This window comes from Eumetopias jubatus, unplaced genomic scaffold (genome assembly GCF_037043125.1).
Source record: "Eumetopias jubatus isolate StellerSeaLion01/CBP00866 unplaced genomic scaffold, mEumJub1_p1.0 scaffold_2, whole genome shotgun sequence".
NCBI lineage: Eukaryota > Metazoa > Chordata > Mammalia > Carnivora > Otariidae > Eumetopias > Eumetopias jubatus.
Window position 1 is genome coordinate 117,290,445 of NW_028274808.1, and position 16,511 is coordinate 117,306,955.

Genomic DNA, 16,511 nt, shown 5'->3' on the forward strand with positions numbered 1-16,511 from the left:
TCAAAATAAAAATCTTACACACAGTGAAGGAAATAGGCAATAAAACTAAAAGGCAACCTGTGGAATGGGAGAAGATATTTGCAAATGACTTATCCAATAAAGGGTTAGTATCCAACATATATAAAGAACTTATAGGGCACCTGGGTGGCTCAGTTGGTTAAGCGACTGCCTTCGGCTCAGGTCATGATCCTGGAGTCCCGGGATCGAGTCCCATTTTGGGGTCCCTGCTCAGTGGGGAGTCTGCTTCTCCCTCTGACCCTCCCCCCTCTCATGCTCTCTCTCTCTCATTCTCTCTCTCAAATAAATAAGTAAATAAATAAAATCTTTAAAAAAAAAGAACTTATAAAACCCCACATCTAGAAAATGAATAATCCCATTAAAAAATGGGCAGAAGACACGAACATTTTTTCAAGAAGACATCCATGTGGTCACAGACACATGAAAAGATGCTCAACATCACTCATCATCAGGGAAATACAAAACAAAACTACAATGAGATATCATCTCATACCAGTCCGGATGGCTAAAATCAACAACAAAGAAACAACAGGTGTTGGCGAGGACCTGGAGAAAAAGGAACCCTCTTGCACTATTGGTGGGAATACAAATTGGGGCAGCCACTCTGGAAAACATATGGAGGTTTTTCCAAAAGTTAGAAATAGAACTACCCTACAATCCAGCAATTGCAATATTAAGTATTTACACAAAGAATAAAAAATACAATTTGAAAGGATACATACACTCTGATTTACAGCAGCATTATCTATAATAGCCAAATTATGAAACAGCTCAAGAGTCCATTGACTGATAAATGGATGAAGAAGATGTGGTGTATGTATATATATATATAAATACACACACACACACACAGACACACACACACACACAGGCACACACACACACACACACTGGAGTATTACTCAGCCATCACAAAGAATGAAATCTTGCAATTTGCAACAACATGCATGAAGCTAAAGAGTATAATGCTAAGGGAAATAGAGAAAGACAAATACCATATGATTCAACTCATATGTGGAATTTAAGAAACAAAACAAATGAGCAAAGAGGGAAAAAGAGAAGCAAAACAAACAAACAAAAAAAACCCAGACTCTTAACAATAGAGAACAAACTGTTGGTTACAGGGTGGAGGTGGGTGGTGGAATGGGTTAAATAGGTCATGGGGATTAATGACTGCATTTTGTTGTGATGAGCACTGGGTATTGTGCTGAATTGTTGAATCACTATATTGTATACCTGAAAGTAATATTACACTGTATGCTAACTACCTAGAATTTAAATAAAAACTTTAAAAAATACAATTAGATGGTTCTAAAAGTTTAAAGTTGAAAAAGTACATCAAAAAAGATATGTGGGAAGGGCAACCTATGGAATGGAAAAAATATTTGCAAACCACATATCCAATAAGGAGTTAGTACCAAGTATACAAGAAACCCATTCAACTCAACAGCAAAAAAATTAATAATCTAATTTAAAAATGGACACAAGGTTTTCCTAAAGACATACAAATGGCCAACAAGTGCATGAAAAGATTTTCAATATCACTAATTATTAAAAAGATACAAATCAAAACCATAATGAGATATCACCTTATTCTTGTTAGAATTGTTATTATTAAACACACACACACACACACACACACACACACACACACAAGAAATAACAAGTGCTGGTGAGGACCTGGAGAAAAGGGAACACTTGTGCACTGTTGGTGAGAATGTAAACTTGTACAGCTACTATGGAAAAAATAGGGAGGTTTTTAAAGAGATTAAAAATACAACTACTATATGATCCAGCAATCCCACTTCTGAGTACATATTCAAAGAAAAGGAAATCATTATTTTGAGGAGATATCAGTACTCTCAAGTTTGTAGCAGCATTATTCACAATAGCCATGGAATGGAAATACCCTAAGTGTCCATCAGTGGATAGGTGGATGGATGGATGGATGAATAAAATGTGTCTTATATATATACTGTCTTTATATATGCCATGGGATATTATTCAACCATAAAAATGAAGGAAAATCTGCCATTATGTAAACACATGGATGAATCTGGAGGGCAATAAGGTATGTGAAATAAGCCAGACACAGACAGCTATTTCATAGTGTCATTTATATGTGGAATCTAAAATATTAATGAAGGAAGTCAGACTCATAAAAACAGAAAGTAGAATGCTGGTTACCAGGAGCTGGGAGTGGGAGAAATAGGGAGAGGTTGGTAAGAGGATACAAGCTTTCAGTTTTAAAATGAGTATAACGTCTGAAGATATAACATATAACATGTATGGTAATAAAGGAAATTTCCAACTTTTAATGTTTGTGGGCCCTGCTCCTGGGCTCCAAGAGAAACTATACTTCAATATTTACCAAGGTCAAAATGACTCCACAAAACCTCTAAGTACGGGCTCCATTTCTGCTCTGGACATTATATGTCTGCTTTGTTAAAAAAATAAATAAATAACCAAAAAGGAGCATTGCAAACATAAAGATGAGAAAAATGAAAAAGAAACTCCCTGGTTTCCATAAGCTTAAGTTGTACAGCCTTGCACATACTAATATCATACAATAAAGTCTGTGACTTTCTGGAATGTCCTTTGTCATGATGACTTGTAACTCTTTATGTATAAATCATATCTGCCTTGCACTAAACGTTCCTTCCCTGGAGCACTCTCTTCTTTGTGAAGATTATGTATTCCAAACAGCTGTCCTAACCTGGCTCAAATCAAACTTTTTTCCTTTCTCTTTAAAGTTTTAAAAGGTTTGTTCATTTTGCACTGACAATAGTATAGTCAATAACACCGTATTGTGTAATTGACATTTTCTAAGAGAGTAGAACTTAAGTGCTCTCTCACACACTCAAAGGGAAACATGTGAGGTGATGGATATGTTTGCTAATTCTATTGGGGAAATCCTTTCACAATATGTATGTATATTGAATCATCATTTGCATACTCTATATATCTTATAATTTTATTTGTCAATTATACCCCAGTAAAGCTGAAAAAGAGTAAATGATATGTAGAGACTTCTGGTTTCTGGTCCAACATACAAAAAGTTTGGCAGTAGTTATTCCATCCTACTAGTAAGAAAATCGAGACAATCTACACATTGGGAGAATATTAAAAACACTTATCTGATAAATAACTGCTGTATAAAATCTGCAAGGAACATTTAAAAATCAACAATAAGAAATCAATCAACTGAATTAATAAATGGGCAAAATTCTGAACAGACATCTCATCAAAGAAGATATACATAGGACAGACATATGACAAGGTGCTCAACATCCTACGTCATTAGGGAGATATAAAATAAAACATCAATGAGATACCAATACCATACATACATATCAAGTTGGCTAAAATCCAAAACATCAACACCACCAAATGCTACCTAGAATGTGGAGCAAAAGGAACTCTCATTCATTGTTGGTAAGATTGCCAAATGGTGTAACCATTTTGAAAGACTGGCTGCCTTTTACAAAGTTGAAGATGGCCTTACTATATGACTCAGCAATCATACTTCTTGGTATTCACCCAATTAAGTTGACAATGTATGTCTACACAAAAACTTAAACATGAATGTTTAGAATAGCTTTATTTATAATTGCCAAAATATTAGAATATGTCCTTAAATAAGTGAGTGGATGAACTATAGGATATCTATGAAATTGAATATTGTTGAGTGATAGAAAGAAATGAACTGCTAACAGACACATGAAAGGATACACAACATCACTCATCATCAGAGAAATGCAAATCAAAACCATGATGAGATACTGCCTCACACCTGTCAGAATGGCTAAAATTAACAACATAAGAAAAACAGGTGTTGGAGAGTTTGCAGAGAAGGGGGAGGCCTCTTGCACTGTTGGTGGGAATGCAAACTGGCACAGCCTCTCTGGAAAACAGTTTGCAGTTTCCTCAAAATGTTAAAAATAGAACTATCCCATGATCTAGGAATTTCACTACTAGGTATTTATCCAAAGGATACAAAAATACAGATTTGAAGGGGTACATGCACCCCGATGTTTATAGCAGCATTATCAACAATAACCAAACTATGGAAAGAGTCCAAATGTCCATTGACTGATGAATGGATAAAGATTTGGTACACACACACACACACATATATATATTAAATTTAAAATGTTTTAAAAATTAAGAAAATAAAAAAATGAGCTATTAAGCTACAAAAAGACATGGAAGAACTTTGAATGCATATTGCTAAATGAAAGAAGCCAGTCCAAAAAAGGTACATACTATATGATTCCAAATCGTACAGTATGTACCAGTCCAAAAAAGGTACATACTGTATGATTCCAAATTGTACAGTATGTACCAGTCCAAAAAAGGTACATACTGTATGATTCCAAATTGTACACATATATATATGTATGTATATTTGGAATACGATTCAGCCATCAAAAAGAATGAAATCACCATTTGCAACAGAGTGCATGGATTTAGAATGTATTATGAAGTGAAATAAATCAGAGAAAGAAAAACACTGTATGATTTCACTCATATGTGGAATTTAAAAAACAAAACAGATGAACATATAAGAGGGGGGAAAAAGAAAGAGCAAAACAAACCATAAGAGACTCTTAACAATAGAGAATAAACTGAGGAGTGATAGGGGGAGGTGGGTGGGGGATGGGCTAAATGGGTGAATGCGTTTTAAAGAGGGCAATTGATGCGATGAGCACTGGGTGTTGTGTGTAAGTGATGAAACGCTGAATTCCACTCCTGAAACCAATATGGCGCTGTATGTTAACTAACTGGAACTTAAATAAAAATTAAAAAAAAAAAAATGAGCTACTAAGCTACAAAAAGACATGGGGGAACTTTAAATGGATATTGCTAAATGAAAATAAGCAGGTCTGAAAAAGCTACATATAGTATGATTCCAAATATATAATATTCCAGAAAAAGAAAAACTATAGAAATAGTGAAAAGGTTAGTGGTTGCTAGGGCTTAGAGTAGAAGACTAAAAGGGGCAGAGATAGGTAGAGCACAGGAAATTTTTAGGGCAGTGAAACTATTCTGTGTGATACTGTAATGGTGGGCATATGATATTATGCATTTGTCAAAATCAATAGAACTATATAACTCAAAAAGTGAACTTTAATGTCAACTATGGACTTTAGTCAATAATAATTTACGATATTGGTTCATCAACAGTAAGAAATGTACCACTCTAATGAAAGATGTTAATAACAGGGAATAACAGGGAAACTGTGTGTAGGAGGGTGGGTGAGAGGTTCTATCAAAATCTGTGTACTTTCTGCTTAATTTTTCTGCAACCTAAAACTTACCTTAAAAAAAGTCAATTAATTAAGGTGAAAGATATGGAAAGGTATATTTTGTGTAGGTATATTTCTATTTTAAATAGCTCAAAGAAATATTAAAATTGCTATATTTTAATCCAGATCTCTTTAAAATAAAAAAAAAGTTACTGTCTTGTTGAACTCTATTGCTTATTTCCTCTCTGTAGATATAATTTATTTTATTTTTGTTTATTTATTTTACTTTTTTAAAATTTAAATTCAATTAGCCAACATATAGTACATCATTAGTTTTAAATGTAGAGTTCAGTTAATCATCAGTGCATATAACACCCAGTGCTCATCATATCACGTGCCTTCCTTAATGCCCATCACCCTATTACCCCATCCCCCCTCCCCTCCAGCAACTCTGTTTGTTTCCTATACTTAAGTCTTTCATGGTTTGTCTCCCTCTCTGATTTCTTCCCATTCTGTTTTCCTTCCCTTCCCTTATGATCCTCTGCACTGTTTCTTATATTCCACATATGAGTGAAACCATATAATTGTCTTTCTCTGATTGACTAATTTTGCTCAGCATAATGCCCTCTAGTTCCATCCATGTCAATGTAAATGGTAAGATTTCATCCTTTCTGATGGCTGAGTAATATTCCATTGTGTGTGTGTGTGTGTGTGTATGTGTATTCCATTGTAATATTCCATTGTGTATGAACAGATGAACACACACATATATATATATACCACATCTTCTTCATCCATTCTTCTGTCGATGGACATCTGGGTTCTTTCCATAGTTTGGCTATTGTGGACATTGCTGCTATAAACATTGGGGTGCAAGTACCCCTTCGGATCACACATTTGTATCTTTGGGGTAAAGACCCAGTAGGGCAATTGCTGGGTTATAGGGTAGCTCTATCTTTAACTTCTTAAGGAACTTCCATACTGTTTTCCAGAGTGGCTATACCAGCTTACATTTGTAGATATAGTTTAAGTTTTGTTTGGTAATAACAAAAAATACTGATCTGTAAATTGTTTTAAATATGCATATTTTTAAGACTTTAACTCTTTCTTGAAAAATACTATTATATCTTTATACCATAATGTGTTTGATATATCTTTATCTCTTTTCAAAAATTCTTATTACACTTTAACAAGTATTCTTTTCAATATTTGTGTTTAGCAGTGAGTCCAAGAATTAATCAGGTTGTTTTTCACAGGAGAGTAGCAAGGATATTTTTTGATTTATGTGACAATAACATGGTTGAGGTAGAGGTTATAAAATGTTTGGTTTCCGGTCAGTCGGTATGAACATAGTCCTTGAATCTCTGTCAAGTAGCTGCGCGTACAGCCATTGCTAAGTCAGTTAGGCAAAACAGCATTTATAAATAATTGTCAGCTTTAATGCTACAACTGAGCTCTTTGCAAACCAGCTAATACCATTTCTTCATTTATTGCAATTCTGAGATAACCAAAGTAAAAGTATTTTAAAACCAAACATTGACAACTTTTAGGACTTATAGTAAATATTTATCTGCCTCTTTTCCTTCCCTCCTCCTTTCTCTCTTATATTTATATTTATTTCTCTGATTATAATACTATTTAATTTCATTCAATTAATCATAAATGTCTACTCTGTGTTCTAGTAAGAAGAGAAAAACGAGTGAAATCTTAATCAAAATATCCATCATGTATAGATTCATTTCCAATGGTGACACTGTAGAGAATTTTCTTCCCAAACAAGATATCTTTTATTTATTTTATAAATATCACTTGTACAGTGATATTTCTGGTGTACATATTTAATATGTACATCAGAAAAGCAAAACAAATAAGTGTTATGGCTAGGGTGTTTAAGCGGTTTGTTATTTTTAAAAAGTTGATATTGTAATTGTATTCATTTAAACAGGATTCTATTGCAACTCTTAGGTGTTATGATTGTTACTATGTAAAATGATGTCTTACTGCTATGTTCATAACAGTCACAGTCTTGTTAACAGGCCAGTCAGCAAAATACTATATCCGTACGATAGAGTAGAGCAAATCAACAGCAATTTATTGACCAGCACTCAGTAACCAGAAAGAGTTAATTGCTTTGTCCAAAGTGCCTGATTGTATTCAGGGGAACATTTAAAACTCCAGGAAGAAGTAGACTCATTATCTATTACATATATGTGACAGAGACTTTCTAATTAACAATGGCCCTGTTTAAGCCCTGATTTATAATTTGAGGTAAAATTTATACACTGTGAAATACATAGATCTTAAGGGTATGATTCAGTGAGGTTTTACAAACTTCTGTGACTACCATTCTAATAAAGGTAAACTTTTATAATATCCAGTTCACTGATGTCCCATTCCATTTAATTTGCACCCCTATCTCAAAGGTAACTACTCTTTTGTTTTCTAACATCAAAGCTATATTTTGCCTGTTTTTGCCTTCTAAAAATTAGAATCAAATAGCATGCAATTTTTTTGAGGGAGGGGAACTTCTTTTGTGCAACATAATCTTTTTGAAATACATAAATGATTTTGTACATATCAGTAGTACTTTTTAATTATTGATTGGTATTCCAACATATAAATACACCACATTTTGGTTTTTTAATTCCTCTATGATAGACATTTGGATTTTTGGTTTTTTTGTTTGTTTGTTTAGTTTCCTAATACTATGAATGAAGCTGTTCTAAACATTATAAATCTTTTTGCGAGTATAAGTTCACTTCTTTTGTGTAATTACTCAGGAATGGAATTTCTGGGTAATGAAGTAGGTATGTATTTAACTATATAAGAAACCACCAGTTTCCACATTCCCAGAATCAATGACTGAGAGTTCCAGTTGCACTATATTCTCACCAAAATTAAGTTTGTCAGTCTACTTTCATATTGGTCGATCTAATGAGTGTGGAATATATCTTATTTTGTCCTTAACTAAGGACAGCTGATGATGCTGAGCATCTTTTTCATGTACTAATAGTCATTCTTATCTCTTCTGTTTAGAAATGTCTGTTCAAAATCAGTTTTCTATTTTTTAATGGATGGTCTGTCCTTTTTATTATTCGTTTGTAAAAGTTTGTTATATATTCTGGACAAAAATCTCTTGTCAGGTTTATATTTTACAAATATTTTATTTTTCGTAACGGTGATTTTTTTTTCAATGAGCACATGTTTTAATTTTTGATGAAGTCCATTTCATCAATTTTTCAATTGATAGTAAGAAGTCTTTGTCCTATTTAAGAAATCACAAAGATATTCTCCAATGAGTTTCAGCATTTATATACAGGCCTATGATAACTTGAATTAATTTTTGTCTGTGGGATGAGGTAGGTGTGGATACTCATTCTTTTCAATATGTTAATCTATTTCTTTTCCATCACCCTTTGTTGAAAAGACTTTCCTTTTCTCGTTGAATTACCTTGGGACCTTGTGAATCTAATTCTATATATGTGAATCTAATTCTGTTCTCTATATTCCGTTCAGTTGATCTAGTTTATATATTGTCACATCAGTATCATGTTGGTTGATAACTGTAGCTCTATAATAAGACTTGGAATTAGACAGTGTGTGTACTCCAACTTTGTTCTTCTTTTCAAGATTTTCCAGGCTACTTCAGGAACTTTGTATTTCTTTGTGAATCTTAGAAATAACTTGTCAGTTTACACACACACATTAACAAACTTTTTGGGACTTTGATGGAGATTGCATTTAATCTACAAATCTACTTAGAGAAAATTGTTATCTTAACAATATTAAGTCTTCGGGGCACCTGGGTGGCTCAGTCGTTGCGCGTCTGCCTTCGGCTCAGGTCATGATCCCAGAGTCCTGGGATTGAGCCCCGCATCGGCCTCCCTGCTCAGCGGGAAGCCTGTTTCTCCCTCCTCCACTCCCCCTGCTGTGTTCCTGCTCTCGCGCGTGCGCCCGCTCTCTCTCTCTGTCAAATAAATAAATAAAATCTTAAAAAAAATTAAAAAAACACTTATGTTAAAAAAAAACAATATTAAGTCTTCCAATTCATAAAAATGGTTTATCTCTCCATTAGTTTAGGTCTCACAGGATTTTCAGTAGAGGGGTTATACATATATCTTTTGATTTTATAAGAAATCACAAAATTTAAAATTTAATTCTCCAAATACAATTTTGAAATCTTGATCTTGCATTTCCAACCTTGCAAAACTTACTTATTAGTTCTAGCAGTATTTTTGTGTGTTTCTTAGCATTTCCTACAAAACTAATGTACGTTGTTTCTTGCAATGACCATCTTGTGTGTGAATAAAAAATGTTTAGGGGAGTCTGGGTGGCTCAGTTGTTAAGTGTCTGCCTTCGGCTCAGGTCATGATCCCAGGATCCTGGGATCGAGCCCCGCATCAGGCTCCCTGCTTGGCGGGGAATTCTCCCTCTCCCACTCTCCCTGCTTGTATTCCCTCTCTTGCTGTCTCTCTCTCTCTGTGTGTCAAATAAATAAATAAAATCTTAAAAAAAAGTTTAACTTTTTCTTTTCTAGTATTTATGATTTTTATTTATTTTTCTTGCATTTTTGCCCTGGTTAGGATCTTCATGTTGAATTGGAAGTGACAAAACAAAAATCCAGGCCTTTTTACTGATCTTGGGGGAATGTTTTTTTTTTTGATTACTTCTTTGATTCATTTATTTATTAATATGTGATTTAATTTCTAAATATTGAAGTTTTTCCAAATATCTTGTTGTTACTTGTTTCTGATTTAATTCTATTTTGCATAAAGGACATATTTACTATTTTATTCAATGGAATTGAATAAAAGCAGTTCAATGTTTTGAAATTTGCTAATATTTGTTTTGTGAGCCAGCACAGGATCTACCAGTTAGAACATTCCATACACACTTAAAAATATATGTATTCTGCAGTTACTGGTTGTAATGTAATGTAATATCAATTAGGTCAAGTTGCTGGTAGTATTGTCCAAATTTCCAATATTGTTAATAATGTTTAACTTGTTCTATCAATTACAAAGACAATGGTGTTAAATTCTCCAACTATGTTATTGGGTTTCATACACAGTTAGAAATGTTATGTTCTTTCTCATGGACTGCTCTTTAATGAGATGTTTGATCTCTCCCTTTGATAATAACTTCCTGTTTTAAAGTGTATTTTACATGTATTAATATAGCAACCCTAGTTTTTCTTTTGCTTATTATCCTCATAGTAATGTTTCCACTATTTTGCTTCCAACCTATCTTTGTATTTGTATTTAAGCTTCATTTCTTATAAAAAACAAACAAACAAACAAATTAGGTCTGACAATCTTTGCCTTTGAATTGAAGGCTCTAATCCATTTATATTTAATATAATTGTTCATCTGTTTGGATTCAGGTCTATTTTCTTGATATTTTATTTTTTTAAGATTTTATTTATTTATTTGACAGAAAGAGAGAGACAGCTAGAGAGGGAACACAAGCAGGGGGAGTGGGATAGGGAGAGGCAGGCTTCCCACGGAGCAGGGAGCCCGATGCACGGCTCGATCCCAGGACCCTGGGATCATGACCTGAGCTGAAGGCAGACGCTTAATAACTGAGCCGCCCAGGCACCCCAATTTTCTTGCTATTTCTAGTTGTCCATTTCACTTCCTGTTTTCTTTTTTAGTTAATAAAATCTTTCCAGGTTTTTCTTTTAATTTCTCCTTTGTTTTTATTTTTGCATTATCTTTTTACTTTTACCCTAGAAATTAAAACTGATTTATCACAGTATTCTTCATGGTAAGAAAATTTTATTATATTTTTATATACTATATAACAATATGCATTATGATTTCATTTCTCCTTCATCCTTTGACTATCACATGTCTGTATATTTTACTATTATCAAAATGCAAGATGGGGTTCCTAGCTGGCTCAGTCAGAAGGGCTTGTGACTCTTGATCTCAGGGTCATGAGTTCGAGCCCCAGTTGGGTGTAGAGATTACTAAAGAAAAAAAAAGATTATTAGTTTTAAAAAATGCAGTGTTATACATTTTACTTTTTTAAAAAGATTTATTTATTTATTTGAGAGAGAGAGACAGAGATAGTGAGAGAGAGAACAAGAGCAGGGAGGAGAGGGAGAAGCAGGCTCCCCACTGAGCAAGGAGCTCCCTCCGATCATGACGTGAGCCAAAGGCAGACGCTTAACTGACTGAGCCACATAGGTGCCCTATATATTTTTTTAATTAAAGATTTTATTTATTTATTTATTTAAGAGAGAGTGGGGGAGGGTCAGAGGGAGAGAGAGAATCCTCAAGCCGACTCCCTCCTGCTGAGAGTGGAACCCGATGCAGGACTTGATCCCACGACCCTAAGATTATGACCTGAGCAGAAACCAAGAGTTAGAAGCTTAACCAACTGAGCCACCCAGGCACCCCAAATACTTTCTTTTATATTTCTAACAGTGCAGTTCTCCTAGTCACTGATGCTCTCAGTTCTTGTTTCTGTGAAAAATCTGACCTGAGTTTTTGAATATTTTGCTGAATATAAAATATGGCCTCAAAATTATTTTTCATTTCAGTACTTTGAAGCTCTTCTTTCAGGGTGCCTGGGTGGCTCAGTTGGTTAAGCATCTGCCTATAGCTCAGGTCATGATCTCAAGGTCCTGGGATCAAACCCCATGTTAAGCTCCGTGCTCAGAAGGGAGCCTGCTTCTCCCTCTCCCTCTATCTCCCTCTCCCTCTGCCTGCTTGTACTCTCTCTCTCTCTCTGTCAAATAAATAAATAAAATCTTTAAAAATAATAAATAAATAAAGCTCCTCTTTCATTGTCTTTGATTTTCTATTGTCTCTAGTCAAGTTAATCCATCAAGACTGAAAGTGGAAATTCATTAACATTTTCCCAAAGTAGTCTGTTGAGAAAACATGTATATCTCCTGGGTTTCTCCTTTACTCTTACATGACTACTACATTCACAACAATTCTGACACCAGATCTGTGTGGGTTTTTCCCACATCAAGTAATTCTGCAATACCAGCTAGGTGTCCCACAATTTAACTCAACTCAGATGCTATCTACCTAGGACTGAGCCCTTAACCTGTGGGATTTGACACTATACAGGTTAAGACTCAGTGCATAAGATTGCACTCCCCACTTCAGATATCAATCACAGGTTTGGGTCATTACCTGTGCTTCTGACTGACTGGTTGTAGATTGGAGGTTGCAACAGCCCCTTTCTTGACTTTGATTACTTTGCTGCGGTGGCTCAAAGAACTCAGCAAAAAGTTTTTACTATTTATCACTTTGTTATAAAAGCATATGATAAAGGATACAGTTGAACATCCAGATGGAAGAGATCTTGGGCATCTCTTCCTAGGGCAAGGTGTGTGGGTAAGAGCACAAAGCTTCCATGCCCTCTCTGGGCATGGCTCTCTCCTGGCATCTCCACACGTTCACCAGTCCATGAACTCTCTGAACCCTATATCTTGGAGATTTTTTTTTAATGGAGGCCTTATCATATAGGCATGATAGATCATTAACTCCATTTCCAGCCCTTTGTCCCGCTCTGGAAAATGGGGGGTGGGACTAAAAATTCCAAGCTTCTACTCATGGCTTGATATTTCTGGTAACTAGCCTCCATCCAGAAGCCCATCAAGAGTCACTACATTAGAACAAAAGATACTGGTATCACCCAGGAAATTCTAAGGGATTTAGGAACTGTGTCAGGAACCAGGGTCAAAGAACAAATATTAGAACAAAAATTCTCCTAATATTTTCAACACTTAGAAAATTATAAGAATTTTAGGAGCTCTGTGGCAGAATCCAGGGACAGAGACTAATACTTATATATTTTTTGTATTATGTATTATGTATATTATGTATTATATAATTTTGTATTATTTGTATTATACTCTTTAAATTTTAAATAAGGCTCTAGTCAGATATCCTGAGATTAGATTTGTGGAATGTTTTACCATGTTTATGTCATTGACTATTGGCCACTGAATAATTTTTCACCATGACACTCAGAATGTGTTCAGCGTGCATTTATATCTAAAGTATCATTACCTGAATGTATAACTGTTAAATATGCAACTGTACCAAAATTTGTACAGGGAAAGTTTAAAAATTAAAAGGGTTTAATATTTCAGGAAAACCGTGTATTTGAATGAATATATTATGAACTATAGATACTCTTGACCTAATTCTTAGTAAAATTTCCTTACATAATTCCATATTTCACTACTCTTCAGTATTCCATATAGACTAAAATTAGCGCTGTGCTTATGACTCTTAATATGTGTTTCTAAATTGCTAAAGCCCTAACATTGAAACCTATAGGGAAAATAATGTACAATAATCATCATTGTCAAATCTTCCTAATTTCAAGCATAGAATTGAACTTAGAAATTAGGAACATGATTTGGTCACTTTAATTTATATATTAGTAACTTGTTCAAGAATATAATTTCAATATAATTTCATAAAGGAGGTTGATAGGAGATCAGAAAACCGGTCTCTATTGCCAGCTATCTTGTTCTAGTATTCACTCTGGTGCTAAGAACTTTCCTGGGCCTAAGCAACATAGAAGCTTTCTGTCAGAGTCCAAGTTCACATGAAAGCTACATGAGATGCTTGTCCAAAATGCAGGTTTCTGTGCCCACCCACCCCAAGCTTATGTGTACCATAGGTTGAGAATCTTCTGAAAAGTGTTCTCCATATGCAAAGTATATATTAAATCAACATGTCCTTTGCCAATCAAATAATTTCCATATCCTCTTATGGTTATTAAAGTCTTCTTTTTGGAAAGTTAACTGATGTGGCAAATATGAGGATTTAACCTGTTATTTAAAAAAATCATAATATCCAGGAACCAACTTTATATACCACATTATTTCATGGAAGAAGTTTGTGCTCTACTATTAACTTCAAAGCTATTCAGCTTTAGTAGAATGTAAAAAATGTATCTTAAATATAAGTTAAATGTGGAACATTATATAGCTGGAAAATGATTTCTTTTTTTTTCTTTTAAGGATTTTATTTATTTGACAGAGAGAGAGACACAGCAAGGGAGGGAACACAAGCAGGGGGAGCGGGAGAGGGAGAAGCAGGCCTCCCGCAGAGCAGGGAGCCCGATGTGGGGCTTGATCCCAGGACCCACGGATCATGACCTGAGCCGAAGGCAGACGCTTAATGGCTGAGCCACCCAGGCACCCCTGGAAAATGATTTCTAATACTCATATTTGCTTGTCTCTATATTTACAAAATACCAAATATGAGGACTAATGTCATTATCCATTCAACTTTTATTATATAGATTATTAATTAATCTATTAAGTTGTTTATAATAAATATCTAACGATATTTTTGCCCGATTATATTTTATGAACATTTTTCTCTGGTTAGAGTAAAAGTCCAAGATTTTTTCTGGCTACTCTCCTATATTCATGTTTCCATAAAAGAACTCTTATTTCTAGAAGGAAACAGAATTGAAGCAACAATTACAATTCATTTTTTTCTCACCCCTTACTTTTCAAAAGAAGGAAGAATTGAAACTCAGCCCTTAATTTGTTCCATATTTAAACCCTTCTGAAGTTCTGGCATGCAGTGTCAGAGACTTCTTAATCCAAACTGTACTAAGAATATAATAAATGAACACATTAGGCTCTATTACTTGTGAAGCATACACATGACTACAAATAAATTGCTTTTAAAATAAACCTTGTCAAATTACAGAAGTGTGGTGTGGGATCATACCCCTGTCTAAGAAAGAGGGAGGGTGGGATTGTGTTGGGCAGCTTTTCTACAAGAAAAACCTCATGTAATTAACATGACTCTGGCCCTTTAACTTTTAACATATTTCCCCAATTAAGCTCTCAAGGCCTTGAACTACAATATCTGGCCACAGCAGTTAGAGATTGATTTATTCCGGAAGATCACTGGACCCTCTGACCTCTCTGTTGGAGAATTTTATTTAGCTTTTTGGATATTTGTCTCCTTTTTTGCCCTAGAAGGAGGGTGAGAAAGAAATGATGTAAATATTTGCATTTGTTCTAAGAGGAGCTTTCATTATTTCAATCTTCCTTTTCAGACACTAGATAATTGTACTTAGTCATTGTTCTGTGAGTGTAGAACTATAACTATTTCGTGTTACAAGCACTTTCAAAAACATCACTAATGCACAGAAAATTCAGAGTTATCTTATAAATAACATGTGGCGGATGTTTCACTTACATGTTAAAAAATTTAATTCAATCCAAATCCTCATGTAAATTACTACTACTATTAATACTATTAATGTCGTTGCATTTCTAAAATTAATGCGTAAGTTCTCACTAAATAATAGGGAACTGATCATCAAATGAAATTGCATCTGCTTTGAGATATGCTAAATAATCAAAGACTGTCCCCTTGGGTACAGGACCTGTATGACCCTTTCCATGGGCATGCTCGGCCCCCGTCCCACCTTTTTTATAGTTTGTAAGGATGATATAACTCTCCAACATGTCTGCTTTTTTAGGAGTTGAAGACTAGTCTACGTTGTCTTCACTCTGCTGAAGATCAGCTCCTTGCACACGGCCCCTCATGTTTACATGCGAGATTTGCCTTTGTGACGATGTCTTCCTCAGCCGTGTCTTGGCACGTAGAGGCCCCGTGGGACGATGAGCCATCTCCAGGGCTTCCTGCGCCAGCTCTGCACTTTTGCTTCTGTCAGTCCCTTGCCTTGGTCCTGGCGGTGGTAACAAACCACAGGTGTTACAAACTCTAAATTGGAATTGGACGTTGGATTCAAAAAACTCATGATAATTACACAGCTGTTTTAAATTGTGGTTAAGTGGCCGAAAACTGCCAAGAAACCCCACCCACATTCATTACTGTCTAAACGAAAAGGACGTGTATACAGTGATTATGAGGTTTCATGCGAATCCCCCAAGCCATAAAGCAGACTTTCCTAATTGTCAGCTGGACTGTGCAGTGCTTGTTTAAAATAATTAGAGCACGGCAGCACATTCAGCAGCAAGCCTCATTTTTTTTTTAAACCTCAGTGCAGGTTTTTATATCAGATACTATCAGCTTCCTGTTCATTCTGACACTATCATTCTGCCAGTCTGGAAAATGGGGAAGAGGAAAGAAAAGAATTATCCTTAATGTACACAAATAATGCAGCCCCAAAGTCAGGAAGATCCAGCCCCATGTGTGAGATGGATGGAAACAATTCAACCAACAAACCTAAACTGGGGGGGGGGGGGAATGTGATTCTCTCTTATTTTTTTTTTTT

General features: G+C 34.9%; 1 protein-coding gene across 1 annotated transcript in view; it reads left to right on the top strand.

Moving 5' to 3' along the window:
- CXXC4 (CXXC finger protein 4) overlaps positions 1-16,001 on the top strand; it is a 107,993-nt gene extending 91,992 nt beyond the window's left edge. Inside the window, 1 exon segment of the mRNA XM_088021336.1 lies at positions 15,753-16,001. Coding sequence (XP_087877462.1) covers positions 15,753-16,001 — 249 coding nt within the window.
- Positions 16,002-16,511: the final 510 nt, after the last annotated feature.